Raw genomic sequence first — 26,384 nt, 5'->3', positions numbered from 1 at the left:
ATACGCTTGTGTCCACTTCCTCACACTCACCTACCCTTATATCACAACAGCCACACACACGCACGCACGCAGACCACAAGTACACAAATGTTGGTATATAAAGGTCGATGTGATTATTATTACTTCCTGGTCGAGTGTTGTCACCCAGACACAGCGTGATCACTCGCTCACGACTCCACCATCACAACCACCCCCGACGGCCAAACAGTTGGGGGAGAGGTGCTCTTTAAGGGAAGTGTTAGGGGGTCGTGGCAGCCACTGGGTAACGACGGTGTTGTCACATCGGTAGTGGCATTCACCTGTGGCGCTTGCTCAGGTAGACTCAACGGTTGTGGTGCAGTGGAAGTGCTCAGCGCTGGATTTTTCAAGGTGTTGCCAGAAAGGGGGCAAAATGGTACCTGTTGGCTGAGGTAGGACTTGCATACCTGTATATTATTGTGAGGAATCGATTTGTTTATAGAAACAAGCAGTTGAACACACCACGTAATCATTTTGGTAATTTCTTTGAAAAAAATATAACTTTTGGTCAGCACTATAAATATGGCCAGAGTTTCGTCTAGTCGTTTCTCGTGTTTTACGCAAAAATAAATAAATAAATTACTGACGCTTGGACTTTCTGAAAGAGAAAAGAATTCCCCATTCTGAACTACTGAACGTCAGTAGTCTGATACACACTTCCAAATTTGATTCGCGCGTGTGTTTTGTTGTTATTATTTTCTCTTGAGGTGTGTTAAATCCCTGAAGTAATACGACACACCTGTGTATTCAGAGGGGTTAGAAGTCATTCTGTTCCACTCACACTCTCAAAAGAAGACTTTTCTCTCTTGTAAATAACTCTAAAGACAAGTCTCGCACCCTCAGACGCCTCTCAGTGCTGAGAGACATACTTGACCCGAACCAGACCCTTACCATTATTGGCTTCTTGCAATCTCGAATTTCATCCTGTGCTTCACCAAACACAATTTATTTTTGTTCCCAGTAAATCTTGAACAGACACACCACTATTTAATGTTTTTATTATTAAATGTGAGATGCAATATAAAAACATTTATTTCTCTAACGACAATGCACTCCTTTCCCTGTATGTAAAACTCACCGTTTTGTTTAAATCATCGTTTACACATCATCTTCAAGCAAACCGATCATTTAAATATGGTTCTGGCTTACAGCAACGCATGTAAAAAAACTTTGAAAGTACAGTGTTTCAAAGTAAGAAGCTTATTATTATCACTAATAAAAAAACATTTATAGATCAAAAGCGCCCTTTCGATTTCGATGGTGGTTAAGGTTGAAATGGTCTGGGGATGAAGTACACATGTTTGCTGATGTTCGGGGATTTCATGTCCCCTTTCGCAGATAACGAGGTCGAGATGATACTTATACGAGTGACTATGGTAAATAGTTCATGGCTGCTACACGTGTACAGAGCTACCAAGTGGTAGTCATATATTTGTCGGGTTCAGAAGGTCGCGGAAGACGGAGGACATTATTGGGTTCTCAGCTCGCGGCTGTGACATAAAAGAACGTGTTCTCTTGATCATCGTCATCGTCGTCGTTTCCCTTCTCTTTGTAATCCATAAAATAATTGACTTAATTTCAAGACTTAATTCAATATCTCAAAACGTCGTATGTCTTGAACATCAAGAACACCTTCATACTAAAATAACCTGTTGTTTAATTTTCTTGAATTTTAGTTCTTTCTTTTCTTCTCAGTTCCTCCCCGGTCTTTCTTCCTTACTTCCACCTTTTATTTTCATCCATTTATTCATTTTCTTTCGTTCGTTTTTATTTTCGGTGATACACATGTTACGAAAGTTTGTTTCTTGTTTGTTTTTTGTTTCAAAACTTCCAGATAAAGTTCACCAGATACCCGGGGTCACGATTTTAAACTTCCGAGATAGTGGAGGCTCAGATAGTTAATATCTTCGGGTACTTGTCTTGAACTTCCTGGTCGTGTACGTGTGTCCCTAGATAACACGATAGCTCATAGAAATAACGACTTTCTATTCCCGCTACTCACCCGTGTCCTTTCAATAATGCTCAACTTCATTGTCAACAGACACCTGTTCATTTCTCCAGATGTATTTTTAGTGACACGTGATATCTTTCAACTGCTTCAGGACTATTAAATCCTGTATTACATCAAATATAAGGTTGGGACAGAATATACAGATCCAGGGGGTTAATAAATGGTGGGTGGGTATGAGCGTGAATTCATCGGTTAAGGAACAAACTTTCTTTCCATTACATATTGGTGGGTGTGAAAAAAAAAGCTGTTGCTTGGACACATAAGTGTTTAGACAACACTGTGTAGGGTCTCACTATCAACCTGCGCACACATAATGAGATCGAAAGGTCAAAAGTTGAACTCTGGGCTTGAGTTTTGAGAAATATGTTGGCCCAGTAATTGCACCTAATCTTTTTTATCACACGCGCACGCGCGCGAGAGAGAGAAAGAGGGACCCATTATGCTTTCTCTTGTCTGCTCAATTGAAGTGTCAGTCATTCTAAGGAAACTAAAGCAGAGGAAAACACTTCTTTGCTCCTGTGAGTCCCCTCGACAGAGGAAAAAGACGATAACCTAATCTGGTGGTGACGTCATTAATAACGTTTATATGGCCTTCTCGCACTCAAAATGAAGTCTCACGAGAAAATCAACAACCGCTCTTCTGAAACTTAACGTCCCCGACATTTTCAAACCTGTACATTCTTGACATAGATTTTTTTAAAGTTTCTAAGGATTAATAACAAATATTTACACATAGAGATAGCAGAGAAATATCGCGATTTAAGAATGAACAGAAAGTGGGGTTAGTTGATGTGAACGGCGATGAAAAAGGAGTAAGGTTAGAGCTGTCGGCTGCGCGAGACATTGTCAGAAGATTGTCTAATATGCTGTAATTGTGTATGTATGGAAAAAACAAGGTCTTCCTCAAACTGTAGGTTTGGGAAAAGATAGAATACGAACATAATGCAGATGGCTAAGCTTAATTCTTGAAAATTGTGTTCAACAGTTAAACCTTTTTTTCCACCTCCCTTCTCTCATATTTTCTGTCCATCCATCCATCCATCCATCCATCCATCATCCATCCATCAAAATTGTCACGTGATTTTTGTATCTATTACACAGGTCAGTCGTGGTCTGAGAAGCGCACACTGCGAGGTTCTGTCACCGGCTGTGTACAAGTGATCGTGTGTCAGTCTACGACTGTCTAAACAACATTTCAAGTTGAGAGAACCTCACCAAAGCCTACACCTCAAAAGAAAACTCAGTCACAAGGGAGCCGATTGTCCTTACACGTTTCGGCCACCCGAAACTATGGAGTACAACAGCACCCAGCATGTGTGCCTGCATGCCGGATGGTTGCAGTATAAAGCTTCACAGGTAAAGACTCAAAATTACTTTTTCTTGCCGATGAAGATTGGAACAGTGAGGAAACGAGGGCGGGAGGGGATGGAGAAGGGAGGGGTGAGTGGGTGGTTGTCTGACAACAAACTAGCAACTAAGACTTTAATACAGGGAAGCAACCCCCCCCCCTGTAAGGATGTGTGGGTTAGTGAGTGAAACGTGATGAGGAAGTGCGTGCGTGCGTGCGTGTGTGCGTGTGTGTGTGTGTGCGTGCGTGCGTGCGCGCGTGTGATTATGCTAAACCGGCTTTTTCAGTTCCATTTCTCTTTGGTTATCATTGTGAGCATATCTTGTCATCAGAATGTGGGAAAGACGGCTCACTGACCTAGCACCCTCGCTTTCATAACAACAGAATGGAATAGGAAAACCGCAGAGCTATTATTGGAGTGGCCGGGGAGGGAAAGAGGGCTTGGGGGGAGTCACTCATTCATCTGAGAGGTAACTTTGATAAAAAGGGTGGTGGTGAGATTCGCTACAGTTAATTGATTCCTACATTATGCCTACATACTACATAAGAAGAGAGAGCAGCCTAGTGGTTACAGCAACAGCCTCGGAAGGTGAAGGTTTGGCCATTTTCTGGGTCGATACCTGTGTGGCGCAGCTTACGTCACTCCCCCTCCCAGACCTACACACCCCACCTCCACCACAAGGAATAAGACATGGGCGCCACTCCTCAGAAAGAAAACCGGATCCTTATTGGATCCTTAGTGCCTTCAGGATGTAGGACTATCTTTTATATATACATATAAAGTATTTTTTTAAACGTGAATGCACTTACTGCTGTACTGTCGCTGCTATTAATGTCGTCAAGTGCTAGCTATATATATATTGATGTGTTTTACCTTGATTTACATGTCTTAGCCACGTAATACCACCCCGCTTCCAAAAAAAAAAAAAAGGTTGAAAAAAACACGATGGACTTAGAAGAGGGAGACAGGACTAGAATAGACACAGGAGAATGAAGAAGAGAATAATAAGAGGAACAGCTAGAGGACCAGAGTGAGACTGGATCAAAATGAATATCGACTGGAAAGTGAATAAGACAGGAGCAAAATGGTCCTAGACAGGAAGTGAATGAGACAGGAACGAAATGAATATCGACAGGAAAGCGAAGGAATCAAGAGCAAAATGGATATAGACCGGAAGTAAATAAAACAAGAGTGAAATGGTCCTAGAAGAAGAGAAGCAGACAGAAGATGAAAACTATTTAAAGCTAACACACACTCATGTATAAATACTTGATAAGTAGAGAGAAGCGAAAAATATACCTTGAAAAACATCAAGAAGTAACTAATAGGAAGTTGAAATGTAATTAGTGATTTTCTTGGTAGTTTTTTTTTTTTCAGGATTCCTACCCACTCCTCCCTCCTCACACTTGAACTAACGAGGTCGTTGGTCCGAATCAAGCAGGTTAACGAGGTGCGGGTGCCACTTACTCACAGGCTGGCAACAGTCGTGCCCATCCATCAGTCATTTTTATGTCCAGAACAGATTTGATGGCTCTCATCAGTCCCCATCCACGCTGCAGTGCGGCTTCATTCAATTTAACATCACTCAAAGCACAGATTCGTTAGATGACGACGACGACGACTGGCTGGTAGCCAACACAGTTTTTTTTTTTTTTTTTTGGTCGAACATTGAAAACCCAGACTCTCAATTGTCGCCTGTAATCAGGTTCACTTACGACCATCTCTAAAAATCGCTGACCGAGAATTTTTTTATGGGAAAGCAGTGGATGAGGACAGTTGGTTAGGGTAGTGGTAGAAATCCTTCTTGTCCCCACGAAAACTAGTAGGGTCCTGGGTTCAGATCTCCTTTCTGGGCGAATTCTGTTCACAGAGATGGCGTCCATTTGTTTTCTCCAGGTACTCGAGGTTTCTTTCTTCATCATCCCCACCCCTGCCCCTCTCTCTCTCACTGCAATTTCAAAGAAACCATGCAGCCTAGTCTGGAAATGAAAGTGTAAACATTAATTGCAAAATAAGCTAGTTTAGGACTGGTGACCATTGTGTACATGTGTATTTAAAAATAAACAAAAAAGACAGCCGCCACAAAGTTGACTGCGGTTATTGAATGACACATCAGCGTTAAATGCGAGTTAGCAGCCCGTCGATGTCGCCATCAATTCTTTGTGACAGCTGCAGCGGGGGAAACGGAGTTGAGTGGGTGATGGGTGTCCTTATCATGGGGGGCTGACTTGTAAGATGTTGTCCATGACGAACATTATGTCTGACAGCTTGTACAGAAATAGCGAACTTTTGCCATCAGGGGTCAAGGGTTAGAGCTGAAGTCAGCAAGACAGCTGTGTGCAAGGAGCCTGAGTTAAAGACAAATTTGTGTAAAGAAAACCTCGACAACAACGACGACGACACCGGATGTTTTTGGTTGAAGACTACGAACTGTGCTGATAGTCTCGACACCTGGCAAGTCACGACATTTCCTTAGCATCGGCAATCAAGAACAGGTGTTGCAAAACATTTTCCTACTTTTGAAAAATGTCAGAGGAACAACTGCTTTGTTAGAAATCGTCATCAGACGCAGTATCACACGTTCGCTGATCACCGACATCGCACTGGTGGTGACAGAACTACGATCTCACGGGGCTTGCGTTTCTATAATATTATCGTCTGCCACGTGATCAGTCGACGTGTTCACTGGAGTAGCGATCGTTGGCTTGTGTGACGTCACCGGAGCGGTGAACGTTGATTTTTTCCATAATGACGTCACTAGCGAGTGGCAACCACTGACCTGTGTGGCGTCACTCGACTAGCGGTCGCTGATGTGTTTGTCACGTCACTAGACTAGCGATCGCTAATGTGTTTGTCACGTCACTAGACTAGCGATCGCTGATGTGTTTGTCACGTCACTAGACTAGCGATCGCTGATGTGTTTGTCACGTCACTCGACTAGCGGTCGCTGATGTGTTTGTCACGTCACTAGACTAGCGATCGCTGATGTGTTTGTCACGTCACTCGACTAGCGGTCGCTGATGTGTTTGTCACGTCACTAGACTAGCGATCGCTGATGTGAGTCTGTCGCAAATAAACCCACCTGGCCCCAGGAAAACTACAGTCAGTCCTTTTTCCTGGTAAAAGTTTTTATAAGAAGAGTTTCTGTTCAGTAACTGAGCATTTATCACAACAACAACAACAACAACAACATTTGATTTAGTGCATACTACCAGTCCTTGGGTCATCAGGAAGTCATTAGGGAGGCGCGGTAGCTCACTGGTCACTCTTTCCTCTCTTGGAAGTGGAGGGGAAGGATGCTCATGGCGCTTCCTCCTTGTCAGCCATACTTCCCTGCTCTGACACAAGTGAACTTTTTTTTTCTCTCAGGCTTTGAGTGCATGTTTCCAGCCTGGCATGGAACAAAGGACAAGAGAAAGTTTCAGGCTCAAATAAGACAAGGGATAAAGAATGTTTCAGGCTGACATTGGGGGAACATTTCAAGAAGCATTGCTGAAGTCACGTGACAACTATTGCTTGATGTGTGTCAGTTATGTGTTTGATATCTGTGAGGCATGAGTCGAATAGTATGTGTCGTGTGTGAATCGAACACGTGCCTGAGTGAGTATCAGGTGTGTAAGATGCGTTAAGTATGAGTTCATGATATCCTACATGTGGTTGGAATGTGTCGGATAAATGTCAGATGCTTTGATAGCAGCTTCCGTGTAATATGTTTGTTAGTTTTCTTTTAAAATATTCCCAAGGATTAATCTTACAGGAAAGAAATAGATAAGAACTATATTTTGTTATCAATTTGTTATCAAGTGACATTTCCGTTGTAGTGATAAATAGTTTCGTTGACAGTTATTCCACTGGTGCTTAAAGCAGAATCATAAAAGTCATCTAGATTTTCTTCGAGGGCAAAATAGATAAACACAGCACAAACATATACCCCAATGACTTGTGTGTGTGTGTGATTGAGAAAGAAAGAGGAAGTGAGAGAGAATGTAAGAAAGAGAGAATCTACTAGAACTAGACAAACACAAAAGCAACTCATCGCTCGGTATTGTTTGCTCAGCTCTGATATTATTGTACTCTTGCTATTTTGCAACATTTGTTCAGATCTGTCTCAACCATCAAATGTATAGTAATTTTATTCCATACCACCTCTTCCCTGTCTTCCTTCAAAAGAAAAGACAACTTCGTCTCCTCGGAGCGGGGGTGTGCGATATTTGTAGAGAGGAGAGAGAGAATTCACCTGATTCAACAAACTTGTCCCGATCATAACTGGTTACATTCTTCCACTTCTCCACATATCTGAGTGATGTTTACAGACTAGATGAGATGAACCTACTGAGTGTGTGATGTTACATTTCTCTGGTCGCCATCAGCAGCAAGGTGACAATTAGAACTGTTGCTGCATCGGGACAAAACATCAACTTCCTACTTTCCTCCTCTCCCTCCCACCTTCCCCCAAGTTGTTCATCTCCAAAAAGTGGCTCTTATCCTCTTTTCCACACCCGATAGCAAGAACTTCATCTGCTTGTAGTCGAGAAACAGATAAGAAACAGACCTCCACCATGTCAGCGACAACATTTTGATTACGAAGAAGAGTTGGAGGGATAATGATGAGAAGTTTGTTGACTTTCATGGAGAAAATAGGAAGTAGCTAGTGACACTCCATTATCAAAGTGTAATGTGATCTTCATCTTGACAGACTTCTGCTTCCAGAATCAAGAAGACAATTGTTTTTCATTAGAAGGAAGGATCAGCACACATTCTATACCTTTAGTGACGACAGGAGTTACACTGTCATGGTAAACACATTTGGAAAATATGTTTACTGCCGAGCAGACCATTTTTAGTCCTGATCAATTGGATATGTTTGTCAAGGTGTGAATTACCCACAGGTAATCCACAAAGTTTCGCTCAGTGCACGGCCGGGTTTTGCCCGGACTGCAATGCCAAATACCTGAAACTATTGTCCCCATTGTCCTGGGACTTGGCGCTCGTGGCAGACCACGTGACCATAAGGCCGGTGTGTGGTACACCTCTAGACACTAGCTGAATGGCTAAAGACCAAACTGTCAACTTTATGTCTCATGAAGAATTTAACCGACTGCTTGGTGTTGATCCTAAAGTTAGTTCCTGGAGGCGCGTGATGCAGCTGACCCCAGACACCCGCCGTCAATAACTTCCTTGTACCTGACGTGTACTGAGTCTGACCGAGATAATATGGGAAATTTGTTTGTCTAAAATAGGTTTGCTGAAAACATATTCAGCAGGGAGACTTTAAAATTTTAAACTTTTATTGGGTTTGGTACGAAAATGTACACTTACTAAACCCACACATACATGTACAAATATTCGGCAGACACCCCTGTACTCCTGTCTGAATACTTACCAACATGGATCACTGCACCTCAATACATGTACACACCTACTTGTATACACAGACACCTGTCGTATGTTTGTGTGCCAGAGCCTTCGCGAATCAGTTTATTTCGCGGCCTAGTTGGAAAAAAAATACATAAAAAAAGTAATCCCACAACAAGAACTGTCTGTTGGTCTGTCTGTTGGTCTGTCTCTCTGTGTGTGTGTGTGTGTGTGTGTGTGTGTGTGTGTGTGTGTGTGTGTGTGTGTTGCTTTCTACCGCATTTAACATATTTTACCATTTTTTTTTTTTACCAGTCTCCTCCACACTCATTATTATTATGTTCATACCTCGGTATCACCTGTACAATCACACCTGTACACACAAAGGCATGCACACGATCGCAGCCGAATTCGCCATTACATGCTTGTTGTCAAAGTAAGCACCTTCAGTAAGTCTCAACAACAGTCGACACTTCTCAAGGCTGACAGTCACGTGCACATGAGTGAGCACGTGCACAGTACCTCACGTGCCTAACACAATATTGTATTGCGCACACTGCGCAGTCGTCTCACAACCATGCGCGTCACTGAAATTAGCAGAACTAACTGATGTGAGGACAGAAATGCGTATTTGGGACACTTACCTTTCGTCACGTGACCCTGTAGCGAGGTTTATACATTGTGACAAGCGTCGGCGAAGCGGACAACACGCTCCGGCAAAATTGGACAGGTGCTGGTGCGGTGTCCTTTGACTTGTGGGGCACACGTGTGAACCTAACTGGTTCCAAAACTTAACAACAATAATTCCGAAAGCATTGACTGTGCCTCTTGGGGGTGATTTTGTGCACCTGGGATGTATATGATAGTATTCCTCCTTCTTTTCTCTAAATATACTTTTCTTTTCTGTGCACGCCCTTGCATCACACAAAAAGAAAAAAGAAAGAAAATGTAAATACTGTCAATTTGATAGGCTACTCAATAATTAATCTTTTTAAATGAACTGGTATACAACCTACTTAAGAGAGAGAGAGTTCAGAAAGAAAGTGGGGAGGGTACGGCAGAAAGGAAAAGACAAATGGAGGGAGAGACAGGAATAAACAAAGGGCAGGCAGAAAAAGAGAGAGGGTGAGGATGAAAGAGAGAGGGGGAGAGGAAGTGAAAGAAGGAAGAAAATGTGAAAGATTGAGGGGAGAGGGAGGATACATCTATGTAACGATGTGGATGTAGTGATATGATCATATGGCGGTGATGTGGCTGTATATGTGTAGGTTGTAAAATCTAGCGTCGACGTCATTACCACCCCAACCCTACCGTTCTCCCTCAAAAACAAACAAACAAACTAAAACTGTTCTTGTTGCAGAGAGAATGGAAGTCTGTGTGGGCGGTGCTAAAGGATGGCATCATCTTTCTCTTCCATTCAGAAATCACAACTCTAGAGAACGTAAGTATAATAATCAGTTAACATTCAGGACATCTTTGTGTCACGTGACCTGCACGTCAGCGCGGCTCTGAATGTCGATCCTGACAAGGGTGCACGTGCTTTTTCACACACTTTATTGTTTTTGCAAGCCTCAAAATTACATCCAGATTAGAGCTGACATCGTGACATGTCAGACAATATTTAATACTATATTTGTTACCTGAAATTCTTTAATCGTGTATTTAATTATTCGAGAAGTCCTTTCATCACCTAAACCATTCTTGAACGCTTTCCAGCACATTGGAACACTTCGTCTGGACCAGAATTCTTCAGTACAGTTCAAAGACGACAAAAAGCATGCCTGCAAGTTTGAAATCCATACTTCCAATAAGAAAAATATTTTTAAGGTAAGTTTTGCGTATTGTGGTATTAAAGAGATGTCACAATATTCAAGCAAACACGCAGGATTCGGCCAAGGCCAAGCTTGGTCCAAGCTTGGGCGAATCTTGTGTGTATGCTGGGATGCTCATTGGTGTGTGTGTGGACGCGAGCGATGTTGTGCCTTCTGTATCATTAATCAATGTTTAGATCAGCGGTTCTCAACCTTTTACTTGTGGCGACCCCCCTGACGAACACCGGTACGTCCGCGACCCCCTTAGCCAGCTAGGTCGGTGGAAGAGCGGGGGGGGGGGGGAGCCTTAGCTAACCTCGAACGCCGCGTCGTAGAAATCAACAACGGAAGAACAAAGTTCGTATCTGCAAGAAGTATAACTGTTAATGAAAGTTTACTAAAGCAAATTCTGCGGTGCTAATAAATATTATTTTATTAATTTTATTGGACACTCTCTTTGATTAATGAGAAGGTTGAGCCTGCTTGCTGTTGCATAGAGAAGCGAACCTGTGTGCGATGTTCGTACCCACTGCTATTCGCAGCTCAGCCTCTGCGTCCACACGATTTCTGTATTTCGACTTCAGCCAATGCTGAAAATCCTTGCTCACACATATACGAAGTTGAAAATGGCAGAAGAACTTTCATTGCTTTCTCAGAAAGGAGAGGATATTCACCGTTGATGCTAATCCAGAATGTTGGCACTGGTGTTGTTTGGAAGACCATTTTCAGGGATTGGTCACTCGAAAGGTCGATGAGCTGATCTTCTTCTGTGGACAACCCGCTTGTGCTAGGATCAGCCAGAAATGGATTACGAATCCAATCGTATTTAGTCACATCAATTTCAGCGAAGTAATACTGAAACCTTTCTTGCAGTCCGCTTAGATGGGCAATAATTACATTTTTCACCTGATCAAGATTCAAGTTGTCAGCCTTGCACTTACACAAGCACGGAAACATCAAAAATATTTTCTCTTGCGTCCACAACGAAATTTTTCGGACGAAAGCATTCATCTTGTCAGTTGTTTGTAACATGTTGGTGTCCTTCCCTTGCAGAGAAGTATTCACAACGTTCAGCTTCTCAAATATGTCCGATAAATATGCCATTAGCAGCAGCCATCGGTCGTTCTTAAGCCCCCACCCCGCACTGTCTGGTCATGGCCTTCTGTCAGGGTCCTAGAGTACTAGGAGTGAGCAGTGAGCACGTGCGAGGGGAAAGGGTGTGAATGATGGACGTTTCCTGACTGCGTGCCTTTTAGATGTTTTTTTTTTTTTAAAAAGAGAGGTGTGACTGGAGAGGGAGAGGGGAGTCAGCGATGAGAAATTGGGGGAGAGAGAGGGCAAAAGGCGAGAGGAGGGAGATTGGAGGCTTAATTGTTGAGAGTGGGATTGTGTTTTGAGTTTTGGAAGTGAGAAGTCACTGCATTGCCGAGACAGTGTACTTGAATAGGGAGAAGCGATTTTGAGTTTGATCGCCCTCACCACTCGGTTACACAATCTAAGCTAATTTCACTAATACCGGTATAAGAAACTTTTAAAAAAGGACCACCTTCGCGACCCCCTTGTAGGCACGTCGCGACCCCCCAGGGGGTCGCGCCCCACAGGTTGAGAACCGCTGGTTTAGATCCTTCGGGAAGCATTATTTCATGTGAATAAAATTTGTTTGCTGTCCTCCACAGGTAACGACACCGTACGAGAGAGAGCTATGGCGAGCATACCTTACAGGTGTTTTCACAGTAAGTACATTTATTTCGCTTTTTAACATTTATTCATAGTCCATGAAGTAAAGAGTTTAATTCGGGTGGACTGAACCCCGAACATGGGTCACGTGACCGAACATGCAGTTACTTCGAAGAGTAATAATCGTTGGTGATTTCTCCATATGGGAGTAGCGGGGTCATTGAAAGGGTGAGACCTCACCTAACTATAGCCAACATTGACCTGTATGTTGCTGTCATGAAATGTTTATAATGATGTAGTCAGAGCATGGTGGAGTATGGTGATTTAGAGTCAAGATATATGTTCTGTGATGTCCCTTTGTTTGCAGAACTCTTGGAATCAGGTGGAGCATAACTTTCCGCTTTCTCTTACCTAGGTTTTATAAATGAAGATTTCCTTCACTTTTTTCAAGGCATCACATGACTTTTGTTCAGGACTTTTGCATCACATGTACGATTTCATTAATAATCATTTCAATTGTTTGTTTCCCTCGTGTCTCCACCCCGTCCACCAGAAGACTCTGTGCATATGGCTTCTGCTTTATTTGTAGGGTATCGTAAGCGGAGATTTCATCTTAAGCCCAAGAGAACTTCAGGAGATTCAAAGAAAAATAAACCAGGTGAGACGTCAGCCTGATGCCGGTGTAGCCCTCCTGTCTCCCCCCATCCCACAGACTGACGCCTACAATCAGAGGACTAGTCCGGCCCCCACCAGCCTGAACCGCAATTCAGTCTCCCAGGTGTCCAAGAGGTCCGACAGCAGCGGCAGCACGGCCAGTGCGGAATTCGACCCTCCTCTCCCAAACATCAGTCCAGCTGACTTCAACAAGTCCACTCGGAGCTCCATCAGTGAGTGCGACTCTCTGGATCTGAACAGCGGGGGGCCATTCATGGTAAGAGTAAAAAATTAGGCTCACAGCAGTCCTACAGGTACCTCCAACCAACACACCAGCCAACTGTTGCAAAAAAACTTCATCTAGTTGCTCATTTAATTCGAGATAGTTGCTAGAATAATGCTAGATGAATCTTTTTGCAACATTTGGCTGGTGTGTTGGTTGGTGGTACCCGTAGGCTGTATTTCTTATGAGAAATATTTATATTAGAAACACAAATGGGTTAAAAAGACACACACACACACACGAAAGAGAGATTTTCCCTATAAGACCAAACTATAGCGGTAATGCTATTCTTAAAAAAACCTTTGACATCCAAGAAATTTGTGTCAGTGAAGTGAATGATGAGGCAGATAAAAGTAAGCAGGGATATGAATCTTACTGCTGAGATTGAGAGAGACTGGATCATGAATGAAACTTTGAGAGAAACAAATGATCCAGGAAACATGAGGGATTTTAGTATTTAGTCAGAATAAAAAGTTTAACCTTGTTAACTATTTTATTATTTTAATCATTTAAAAATATTTTGATGTTGTTTATAGTATTCATAACTAATTTTAATGCATTCACTTTGTGCAATGTGCAAGCACTTTAAGTTGTGTTTTTAATAGAAACAGAATGTTTCCTGTTAATCATTCAGCTATGAGATTGCTGAATTTCTCTCTTCTTTTTTTCATTTTATTTATGAAGAGACACAAGTTCTATACAGATGGGAGGAATGAAACTCCTAGGTAAGCGATAAGACAACATTAGAAAACAGTCAACATTAAAACTGCACTTGCACAATTTACATGCATGGTGATAAATCCACACTGATAAAGGAACTTTTGTCTTAATTTCTGCAAAAATGAATCCGGTTAGGGGAACAAGTTTATCATAAGCAAACATTCATTAAGCAGTTATGATGCAGTAACTTCTCCAATACATTTTCAGCTGGTTCTTTCCCAAGTGTTCTCCAGAGCTGGCAGAACGAATCTTGAAGTCCAATCCTACACAAGGCAACACACTTATGCGTCTAAGCTCCAGGGACCTCATTTCTGGCAGCTATGCTATCTCCAAGTGCATGAAAAGGTTTTTGACCTTTTAGTCATCAACTTCAATGCAGTTGGTTAAAGTTAAACTGATCCCTGGTTTTATTGTTTTTTGGTTTGTTTGTTTGTTGTCAACTTTCTCATAAATGTTAGGATTGTACACATCAGTCATGTACAGCATGATTTTTAAAAAAAATTAAGCCTGTCCCAAATTTTAGAGTAAACAAATGGATAGAAAACTTTTTTCCATAAGTGTATTAATTATGTTCTAGTCTTTGTTAGTAAAAGGGAAGGAAAGTGCACCATGTAAATATTGCAACTTTACAACTTTTGTCTTTTTCTTTCGTTAAAATAAAGCTGAAGACAATAAATTGTGAATAACAGAATAATCCCATTTAGTACCATTTCCCTATATTCACTATGTCTTAGAACTGGAGAGGTCTTACATTATGAAATCATCCGTGTGGCAGAGGGGTACAAGATCAAAGTGCAAAATGAGGTGAGCGAACACGGATGTTAGTCTTGAAACTGTTTAGAGAATGGCTGGCCATTAACTAAACATTATGCATGAATGCTAGCGATATTCTTCCCTTGCTGTTACACTTGATAAATTTTAGATATAAAAGACAATTCTGGGTTTCAGCATTCACCCATGAAATGCCTGTCAGAGGTGATGAGCTTTTTCCAGAAAATGTCAGGCGAGGCCACCACATTTCCACTAAAGACAAACAGTTTGCAGGAATTAGGAATTGATGAACCTCACTATGCGGACTTTATTCGACCTCGTAAGTAGATTTTATAAACCTATATGCTTTTCTCTCTCTTTGTCCCTCTTTTTTTACCTTGCTTTCTCAGTCTCTTGTTCTGTGTGTGTGTGGGTGGTGGTGGTGGTGGTGTGCGTGCACATGCATATTCAGTCTTGCAGTAGTTTTCTGACATATTTAAAGATGTCGTTTAAGTGCAAATTTCATGGTGAAAATATTGGGTATTTACTTCTCTTAATAAAATAGTACAATGTTTTCAAAATACCTGAAACAAGAAAACACTTTTCTCCTGTTTCTTTAACATCAGCACTTATATTTATTCAGCTTAAGATCATCCTTTTATAACACTGCTTGTTGACTGTTATGATCACAAAGTTTTCTGTGCCTGCTTTCATTTACATATTTGCACATGTATGTTGTGCTTTTCAGCTTCTTGTCAGATGATTGATAAGAATTCATCTATAAGTGAGTAATTCTAAGCCTATTTCCCACTAAATTTAACACTTGCAGTAGACAACCAGCAGGGATGTTACCATTAACATTTTGTTTACTTGTTTCTTAAGTAAATGTGCTAGCCAACTCCCCATTATATTTCACTTTCTCATGCTAGGATTTACTTTTCTAAGTGGCAGAATGTTTTTTCATATCAATGTTTTGTATAAAAATTCCAGTGTCTGATTTCTCAAACACGCTGTAAAGCAGAATTTACCTAGCATATGTGCCACTATTGTTTTAGTTATAAAAGCAAATAAAATCCATGTATTCATGTCTTCGGATATTTTGGGGCCTTCTTGATGAAAGAGCGGTTTCACTGACAGGCTCCTATGAACAAGATGGTGTGTACGAAGAACCACTGGCTATTAAAGGCGACCTCTCAGAAGCATTTCCCCCACCCCCACCTCCTATATGCTTAAGCGAGTCGGACAGACAATCCCTCAGTCAAGTGAGCCAAACATGGTCCTCTCGAAAAAGTGAGTAATTTCTTTCTAAGGTGCTGGAAGAGGATGGTAATTTACCATGTGGCGCAATCATGCAATCCCTCACTATTCCAGCAAGCCAGCACCTTCTTTCTTACTATTTTTTGTTACTTTAATATTTTCTGTAATTTTTTTGCACAGTAAAGTATATGTCAATAATACTGTATTCTCAGGTGCACTTCAGATCCCTCATTGACTATTTAATCTTCAAACTTCATGGTGTGGGTGTGGGTGGCAGCATATGCCTGCAAGTGTGCTTGCATGTGAATGAATCAGAACCAGACAGTGTGAGAGGAAATAACCAATGACCAAATCAGTAGTTGAGAGAGGGTCAGATACATACTCTGATCTCACTTCACTTCAGATGAACTGAGCAATGCTGGTCGTGGTCTGCCTAAGACAATGAGCAACCCAAAACCTACCAAGCCCAGTGAGATGCGTACTCTGTCAGACATACAGCTGCAGATGCAGACAGACAGTAAGAGTTGAGCCACACTAATAAATTGTTAAAATGTTTTTTTCATTTGATTTGTATGAGCTGTATCATGCTTGATTCATTGGAAGGCTTTTATGGAAAAAAGAATAATGAATTCTCCAGGAAAAGTCAGGCGATCATTCTTTGACTAGCTGGTTTTGGGGGAAAATTGTTTTCCTATAGTAGTAATGTACAGCCCTGTACATAACTAGATACTCAATTTAGTTCCTATGAACGTAGTGTTTGAGTAGCTCAAACTATTTGTATGACAGTTGAAGAGGTCATTTGGTGACATCAAATTCCCCAGGGTGACCACACCATTATGATGTCTCCTAGGACGGCCCGGTCTTGTAAATTTTATGCCTTTTAGTGTCCACTTGTTTTTATCTGAGCAAGTAGATATCACATTTTTAAAGCAATAACAGTCACTGGTTGAGAGTCAAATTAAGCTGATGAATGTTGATCTTTACTTCATTAACTATATACTCTCCTGTTCGGTGTACTGTTACATCTTGACTAAAATGTGTTATTTCTTTGCTGTAAAATAGTTATTAGGACTGCTTCCCAAGTATTTTACAAATTATTTGCATCCATTTCAGAATGGTTAATGATGGTACATGTTAAATGTTAACTGTGTATATTGGAAGACAATATACAGTGTAATTGGACCTCGTTAACTAACATCATTAAATATCCACACTCTAGTTATGTCTGCTACAATAAGGCAAGGCCTTTCTTAATGTAATCATAGGACTGTTTTTGTTTTTGTTTAAGGTAACATTGTTCTGGGTATGTAAGGTATTGCAGATTTTTAACTGCTTAATGCTTTAACTGCTTTAACACTTTGAAGCTTGAGTATGTCATGAACATAAAGCATGCTTGTATATAGTTACTATTTCCTAGTGAGTTTGCAAAAAGTTTTTATTTGCATGTTTGAAGATCAAACCAATGCTTTTGGCTTTAAGGACTCTATTCCTAATTCACACCTCAAACTCAAAATTTCAAAAAAGAAATACAGTTTTTGAGAAATTTTTTGGAAGCTGACCATCAAAGTCCAGTGACTGACATTAACGTGAGCAATCCAAACACACATGCTTCACTCTGTAGCATGGCTAAGCAAGTCTCTGACAAATGAGGTTCATAAAATGTCAGATGTCTAATATGCAAGTGTAAGAACATAAGCAAACTCAGTGTGATCTTTAATTTAAGATTTTGATGCGCTATAGTCTGCACAATGATATGAACATATTTCCAATAGTAGTACATGTAGAAAATATTATTATAAAGTGGTCACATATAGATACACCTCTTATTGCAATAACAGCAGAAAAAAGTATTCTAGCTTGGTGTTAGGACATTTTTTGATTCATTGAATAATGGCAGAAAGATATGATTATAAATATTCTTACATTTATAAATGTGAGAAATTTATGTTAATACGCAGCCCTGATGTTTCTTTATTTTTGCACTTTCTTCACAGTTATTACATGTAGACTGGTACTATTATACTTTTAAGAGGTCAAACGTGGAGTGGAAACAAGACAATCCTATGAATGCTAGCCAGATTCTTACCCAAATGCTTTCATCTGTCAAGTGTCACAAAACTTGATCATTTATAAGCTTGGAATCTAGATTATCCAGTTGTCTTTACATGCTGGAAGATATTTTTTTTATAATTTTCTTTGCTTATAAATTTGTATAGATTCACAGAAACTCCATGTAGATCCTTTAGGATGTAGCCTAGACTTTTAATATCGATCAACTCTCTGGCAAAACCCAGTCAATATCCTAAAATGTTTTTTTTTGTCTGTTCATTAGAAATACTAAAGCATGCCTTAAAGCTACAACTAGACAATTTGTAGAAGCATTTTACCTTTTTATTTGATACAGTTAACCAGGTCACTGAAGCATTTTGGGGGTTTATTGACAACATATATAGCTGACTGCCTTGTATGATAGCTTGATTGCCAACTGTCGTACATTTACAAAATTGTAAAACTCATAATCTGTGCATTAACTTGATTCTGTTTGTAGGATATAATTCATATAAACCTTTCAACATCAGAATTTAATTATGCATTTTGAAAAGACCAAATCTCCTTTTATTTCTGTGACATCTTAAAAACAAAATTCAAGTCATCCCACTTATGCTTTTCTTCGCCCTAGAAAATTAGTGAAAAGATTTCAGCACGTTAACTAATGACATCTATATATTCCTGTGGCCTTTCAGAAGTTAATTAGAGATTACTTTGCCACTACACTTGCAGTTCTACTTGAACATCAGCAGTAATTTCCCCTGTTGCTTTATATTTGATGTGTGAATCCTTACTGAGACATGATGTTTGATGTGTGGATCCTTACTGAGACATGTCTCCTCTTTAAGACACATTTTCAGACTGTATTGAGGACTTGACGTGCTTTTAAAAGTTATTTTTGTCTCACAGGTGTCATAAAGGATTTTGATGACCAGTTGGAAAAAATATCTTTGGATGGTGAGTTAATTGGGAATTCTCTCAATGTTTCTTCATGTGTATGTGTGTGAAAGACAGACAGAGACAGATTTATTGTGCTTTTTAAAATTAATTTCAGACTTACCCCCTCCTTTGCCGGAAATCCCAAAGGATCGCCCAAAACTTAACCTAAATCAACCAATTTATGCAAATGACGACCAGTCTACCAAAAATGGCAATGGTGAGTACTGTGTAACTATGCACACACATCCAAAATAATTCTGTTATACATTCTTGTGACTACATAGCAGTGTACTCTTTATGCACAAACAATAGATTACCCCTGATGACTAACTCGACTAACTCTTTCATAAATCCTAACAGAAGAAGAACTTGCAGAACTTTGTGCATGATGTCTTTCATGCTTGCATGATTAGTCTTATAATTGGACACCCAAATTATTTGCATGTCACAGTTATGCTTTTGACTGGTCAGCTGAATGAAGAGTAAATTGTAAATATTATTTGCTTCAATGATTTCTCATGACTTCTTAAATTTTCCCTTAAGTATATGTGTCTCTACACACACACAAATCCTGGTGTGTGTATATTGCTCTGTTGCACTGGTTGCAATAGTATTGAAATGGCTGTAGATTCATGTGCCTTTGTGTCTGGGAAAATCCCTGAATTATTAACAAACGTGCATGCCTCAGGTTTATGTTTAATCTCTTATAGCAGGTTTCCTCCCGTTACTAACAGCTGTTCTGCTTTAATGTTTATCATGCTTTAACTAATCCAATTAATTTTTTTGTGCTCTGTATACTGGACATCACTAACTCTCCAGGTATGTGGTGGAATCATTTATTCATGCTATTCATGCCTTGCAACATAGTATGCAGCCATATGCCTGGTGTTGTCAAACCTAGATTCTGGGATAAAATCACCATCATAAGCATTTTCAGACAGCAAATCAAAATGCATGTCATAGGAAGACAGTTTCATCTAAGAACCATGGGCACAGTCATTTAGTTGTAATACACCGTATAAAGGCCACATTTTCTATTAGTAAAGCTTATAGTTTTCAATACCATGGTTGCTCACGACTGCTAGATTTTATCGAATTGGTGTACATTGTGTGCATTAGTCTCCTGAACAATGCATTAAAATCTGAGTTTTTTGCTTGCCAAGAATATCAGCACACACTGTCTCTTAATGGTGCACTTGGAGACTGTAATAGTTGTGTAAAATAATTGGTGATAATAATCCATTGATGATACCCCATTCCCCAATAATCTCTGCAAGTATCAGACTCATTCCTCAAATTCTAGAAATTGACTGCAAAACCTCTCTTGTTTATAAACATTACTTCAGAGAATGATAATCCTGATAGTATAAAGGTAATTTTGTGTAAAGGTGAACTGTGAATGTTCTACATCAATGGAGTCCAATTTTTTTATAATGGTTATAGCGATAAAAGAACGCAGTAGCAGCAACATTGGTAATGGAAAGCATTAGCAACAACAGCAACAGCCAAGGCAACTAGCTATATACATGTATACATGGTGATGCACAGTGCTATTAATGCACATAAAGTGGCTTGTACTTACAAAAGGGGATCATTACTAACAAATTTCATTACTAACAAACTCTGTAATAACAATGCCTTACTGACATAAGTAAATGAAAGTGAGCTACACTACAAAGATCATTTTTAAAAAATTAAATTATGAAATGTGCACTTGTAAGAGAAATATGTATGCTGATTATATTCAAACTGTATGATACACAGCTGATTGAATATAAAATAATGTAAGGCTTTCTGACAGGCCCAGGGCTATATGCATTAAAAGTATAAAATATTAATGGTTCACAGAAAGAAAGCTATATTAGAATAAGATGTGTACTGACAGGTCCTGTCAATACACACCCTCGCTATTCTCAACGGTCCATGTCTATGCCCATGCCATTTGACACTCTGCCATCATTTTCTTTGGAGTCTAAAGGTGAGGTACCCATTGTTTTCCTTTATCATCAACCAAGCAGAATAAGCTCCCCCATGGAAACTTAATGCAAGAGATTAATTGCTCTTTACCTTCACATGCTTTTTCAGTGTAAGCATTCAAAATGATTCTATTAACTAATCTGCTCAAGAAGCTGATGAGGGTTCATTTACTTTGTGTTAAATCATCAATGCAAGTAATGGTACAAAAACAAATCAGCATCCAAATTTAAAAGAAGAATTTTGTACTGTTTTTCTGTCTCCAATAATAATAATAATAAGCTTGTTTATACTGTGTAGTGCCATATCCCAGCCCTTTGGAAAATCTCATGGTGCTTTTATAAAAACATATTAACAATAAATATTCAATATGTACCTATATTTCCTTCTGATTAAGGAGCTCAATGCATTTACAAAGTGTCTAGCATTACAATGCACAAATAAATTAGTACACCCAAATGCCATATGACTCTTACCAACCACTCAACTATTCAAATATGAGAATAACAATGAAGATTACTTATAAAGCTCAGCTCCCTAATGACTCACAGCACTTTACAAAAAATATCAACTAACATAATAAAAGCCATATCTCATACATTCAAACAATTAAGGATCGAGCTACTAGGAGGATGGGGGAAGAGTCGGTCTGTCAGCATTGGCTGTCTTTGAGGTTTCCTCCAACGAATAAACTAATTCCATAGAAAATCAAGTATATGGCTGCATCCTTTGTTCTGCATGTTGCATGACAATCTTTGTGTTAAATTCTTCATTTATAGACATCTGCCAGTGGTAAAGACCAAGCAAACTTTTACCAGTTGTTAAAAGAAGCAGCCACTATCATGCCCTTGAGAAAAAGCATTTTAAAACTCTAGGTCCCATGAACTAATATGCTAATATCACTCAACTTTCCCATCATACAAAATTTTTGTCACATTTACTTCTCAATAAATTTCAAGTTTTTTATATGGTACAGAAGACTAATTCAATTTTTACCTGTCTTGTGAAATAACATATATAATAGAGTCAATGAATTGTGCTATATTTGTATAAAATAATTGTTACTTTAGATGGGAAAAAGGTACTATTAAAAGAAAATGTCTCATAAGTTTGTATAGTAGCAAGATATTGTAATAAAAGAAAGAATTTCCTTGGAGATGCAATAAGAATAAGATTAATTTTTGCAGTGATTGCAAATACAAAGCCACCGATGGTTACTCCAGAAGGAAAAAGGCAATCTAATCCACGCCCTGGACTACCCTTGCAAACAAGCCAGTCCTTTGACCAAGGAGTGAACGGCACTAACATTCCAGGTAAATTGATGTCAGCCACGATGGCACCATTCTTCCTGTTCTGTCTCAGTGTGTATTTAAACAGCAAAGTTTGGGGTTAACCTGTGAATCTGGCACTTTCAGAGTGACTGACGCAGAAAATTAGCTGTGAATGTTGAGTTTTGCTTAAACATCACTTAATGATGTGTGTGGGGATGCTAGTACAGATGTTTATTTCTCCTACATTTTATGGCATAAAACACTTGTAATGAGTACTCTTGTTAAGGTTGTTCGTACAACCATCTTGCTCATCTGTGGCATTAGAATTATTTCTTAAAGATACCCCTTTTCTTTGTCTACCCATGATAAATTTTTTCTCCCAAACAGTGAAAAATCACGGAAAGCCTGTGTTGGGATTATGCATTGTCAATTATTACTACTATACCCCAGCTTGTTGGGTGGGGGAATGGGAGATGGTGGGTTCCAAAGATGTCCATGTAAACATGATATGTTTGCTTTCTCCAAACCCATCACACCCACTCTATCTCAGGCCCACAAAAGTGCATCCATGTTTGATGTACCAGTTGCTGCTTTTGTAATCTTTTGTCATCTGGCAACCAGACTGTCAATGGTTGAGTTCCTTAAGTCTGACAAAAATAACACGCAAAAGTTCCGTCTCACCGTTTTTATTGAAAATGATGCTATTTCTCTTTGGCTTTGTATTCTGTGTAGCTTTCTCTTGCTTGCTAGATTATATATTCTTGATTAGTAAGTATTGAGTCATTTTGTATTATGCCTTCAGTATTTCTTATACCTAAATGCTTTAGCCAGTAAAGATGATGAACATCCTTGCAAACAATGGTTGAGCTTCAGAAAGAAAAAGAATGTTTCGCAGGGCCATATAAGGTTAAATTGTATTTTGGATTGTAGATATTTCTAGATATGTTAATACATGTGTAGCTGAATTGTTTGACACTACGTATGTTTCTTCCCACCAACATTAAACCTCAGTCAAAAAACATTTATGCTTTTTGTGAGCAATTATAAAATGCTAAGCATCAAGAGAAAAACATGTCGATAGATATCTTAAATAATTTTAAGAGACCTCCCAGTAGACTTTTCGAACAATTGTAAAAAAAGATTTCTCAGCATTTTGCATTTTAGATAATCATTATTGCCATATTTTTGTTCCATGTGCTCATCTGTACCTTCTATGGGACACATCTCCCACCTGTATGACAACCACCACCTGTCTGCACGCTTCTGCTAATATGTGCACGCCTGTTTTGCTGCAACTGTTTGCACTGCTACTTGATCAACTATATATATATAAAATGCACTTGTTTTACAATTTTCATTTTTCCAAAACACATGGTTTATGCTTATCCACTTGTGTTACTCTAAATGCCTGCTTGTTTCCTTCTGTATAATGAATTGCTTTATCATTTTCCATGGTACCAAAATATTACCCACTTTACTCATTATGTGATGCTTTCTTCCTTCCTCTCAATGTCATGCACACAGTTGCTGTTAACCAATCACACTTCAAGCTAGACTCTGCTTCACCTGTGCCACTTGATGTGCCCGCAAGACGCACATCCCTCCCCCTGCCTTTACGTCCAACTGTATGGCATCGCTTTCGCCAGCGCTGGACATCACAAAAGTCTAGCATTCCCCTCCCTCTTCCCCCTGACATCTCTGATCAGATAGCAGCAGTGCAGAGGAGAGCGACAGCAGTTCAGTTAGTGAAAGCGGAAATTCAAATGGGGAGAAACAAAGTGCAGATGTGTATTATACCCCTGTGCTAGAAGAAGATGAAGAAATTTATGACTTAATGTATGTACCAGGTCAGGGAGGCCCTATCCAGTTGGCTCTCAACATGAGCCCCATGCAAGATGAGCTGAGGAAAAAACTAGAAGCAAGAAGGAGCAAAGTGGATCAAGTTGAAGACACTGTGAATCAGGAAAGTGACAAACTATATGAAAACCTGTATCAAAATTGACTGTGGACTTTTCCTTGTAGCATTCTGAACTGGCAGGACACCTTACAAACTGAAGGTGACAGAAGTCCTTTAAGGCTTGTGATTTACATTCCAGCAGTAATCATTACAATGTAGAGCACATGATTACAGTACATAAATATTGTGTCATGCTGTGATTTTTAGTGACAAGAAATCTATAAAAGGAGATTTAAGATTATTCCTTTAAAGGTTATTGTATTTCAATATCCATATTCACGTACACATAGTTGGTAATGCACACTGCCGTTTAAGAAATTTCTAATAGTTTTGAGAGCGAGTTTAGAGCCGATTTCTCTGCCTACACTTGGTAGGACAAGAACAGAATCCATCTTTATGGACAAGAAATCTCTCATGCTTTGATAAAATGTAATATTTTAAATGGAAGAATGCCACCAAACTGTGTACACAAGTGCGAAAAGCACGTCCTTAAGGATGAGGATGCAGGGGATGCAGCTTTAGTATGTGGTTTACTTTCAATGGCCTGTGCACTGTTGAAGTACTCAGTTGATTTGTCGAGTCACAATATCTAGCAGAAAAGTTTATCCAGTGGAAGCAATGACATCAGCAATTTTTGTTTCAGCAGGAGTCTTTGGAACCCATTTATGCTAATGTTAAAGTTTTTGAACAGAGAAGCCCCAAGCAAGATTGTTGCTAAAACACAAATGTTTCGATTTTGAATCTTGAGTGTACATGACATCCACTGTAGTTCTGTGTTTATCCTGCCTATGGCTTCATGGATCTTCTCAGCTACTTTGTGATCATTTAGTGTCAGAACTTGTGCTCACAGTAATTATTGAGTTGTTTTTCAGCAAAGTATAAAGCACTTTGAGACTGCCTTGATAATGAGGAAAGTCAAACTGTTGTTATTATTAAATGCAACAGGAAAGAACACTGCCATGGAAAACACAAAACATTAATTTCCCAGTATCCTGCTTGCCTTGCTCTTCACTTATTTTCACCTACGCACTAGTTTGTTGTAAAACTTTTGAGTGAAAAATTAATAACAAAAAGACTGTTAAACATCAAAGGAGTCTTGCATATCCCTCAACTGGTTAAGCGGTCCGATGGTGCAATGATAAGCACCTGCCACCAATACAGTGAAGATTGTCCTGGGTTCAGATCTTGGGCACGCTGTTCTCTCTGCATGTGACATCTGTTTACAGGGCTGGCTGCTTTGCCATGATATAGTCTTAGCTGCTGGCTCAGCGTAAAAATCCATTCCCCCTCTCCCCTTTATCCACTGGAACTTTTTCATATCTTTTGGTAGCGTTTGTTGATCATGGACTCAAGTCCTGTACTAAGCGAATACTGGTTCTCCTCTATATATTTATGTGTTTGTGTGTGCAACATCATGTAACCATCTACACCTGCTTAAAGTTCAGTATTTCATGGATGTGGTAAACTGCTGATGTCATAAATCATCCTGATCACTTGCAGCCTACATATTGCCCACATCTTGCACTTCATATTAGTAAAATGTTTGTCACTATCCTACCAGCTATTCCAAAGGTTGTGGCTTGAATGAAACAAGAATGATATAAACACATCCACACAGCAACAGAAGGGCATGCAAATTTTAGAACATGAACAAATGCGTGTGAATGAAGAAAGGTGTATCCCTATTACCTTTGTACTAACACTGAGTACAGTAAGAACAGGCCAACAGATTTGTAACAGGTTAATCTGGCTACAGACCTTTCTACTTATTACATGAAAATATAAATACTGTCTGAAATAGGATTCCTTTCTGTTAAGTGTCTAGGCAAACATGGAGACTTTCTTCAATGTGGATTTTAGGAAAGTTATACAAGCTTTCTTCAACAGGACTTCCACTAAAATGGTTTTTTGTGTTCCATACTTTTTTTTTTTTGCATCATGTCATCAGTGATGATAGATGTCTGTGTATTGTAGTGTAACTTTCTGACGTGGCTATTCTTGTGCTGCAAGGGCCATTGGTAGTGTAATAATGCAGATGATTTTGCATTATCAGTAGTACCAATATAAGGCTACCTGTGCAAAGTACGTAGCTGCCAGTACACAAGTTATTGCACACTTTGCTGGCATAGTGGCGACAATATGAAAAAATGCCAGGTGGCAAAGATTTGCTGTCAGAAGGGCTTAGGCGGGTAGGAGACACAAAAGACTGCAAAGAAAATATCAGGACTTGCATGTGATAAGCATCTAAGGTCCGTTGTTACTTTTTAATGTCCTGTACATGTTTTTATTAAAGTATTACATAGCAAGCT

General features: G+C 39.6%; 1 protein-coding gene across 5 annotated transcripts; it reads left to right on the top strand.

Moving 5' to 3' along the window:
- Window positions 1–212: 212 nt before the first annotated feature.
- LOC112553707 lies at window positions 213–26,381 on the top strand. Of its 5 annotated transcripts, none has more exons than XM_025221101.1 (19): window positions 213–410; window positions 3,131–3,385; window positions 10,094–10,174; window positions 10,450–10,560; window positions 12,221–12,277; window positions 12,811–13,152; window positions 13,843–13,883; window positions 14,086–14,223; window positions 14,613–14,682; window positions 14,827–14,968; window positions 15,377–15,412; window positions 15,766–15,918; window positions 16,289–16,402; window positions 17,174–17,188; window positions 18,844–18,891; window positions 18,989–19,090; window positions 20,759–20,851; window positions 22,035–22,160; window positions 23,643–24,108. In XM_025221101.1, the coding sequence occupies exons 2-19, from the start codon at window positions 3,320–3,322 to the stop codon at window positions 23,924–23,926; spliced, it is 2,019 nt and encodes a 672-aa protein (XP_025076886.1). In that variant the 5' UTR covers window positions 213–410; window positions 3,131–3,319; the 3' UTR covers window positions 23,927–24,108. The 5 variants fall into 5 exon arrangements, with proteins under 5 accessions (XP_025076886.1, XP_025076887.1, XP_025076888.1 ...); XM_025221104.1 differs by having other exon boundaries at window positions 215–410; window positions 23,966–26,381; XM_025221102.1 differs by lacking the exon at window positions 17,174–17,188.
- The last annotated feature ends 3 nt before the right edge of the window (window positions 26,382–26,384 follow it).

Source organism: Pomacea canaliculata, linkage group LG13 (genome assembly GCF_003073045.1).
Source record: "Pomacea canaliculata isolate SZHN2017 linkage group LG13, ASM307304v1, whole genome shotgun sequence".
NCBI lineage: Eukaryota > Metazoa > Mollusca > Gastropoda > Architaenioglossa > Ampullariidae > Pomacea > Pomacea canaliculata.
Note: the sequence above shows the minus strand (reverse complement) of the source record. Positions and strands in the feature narration are given on the sequence as shown.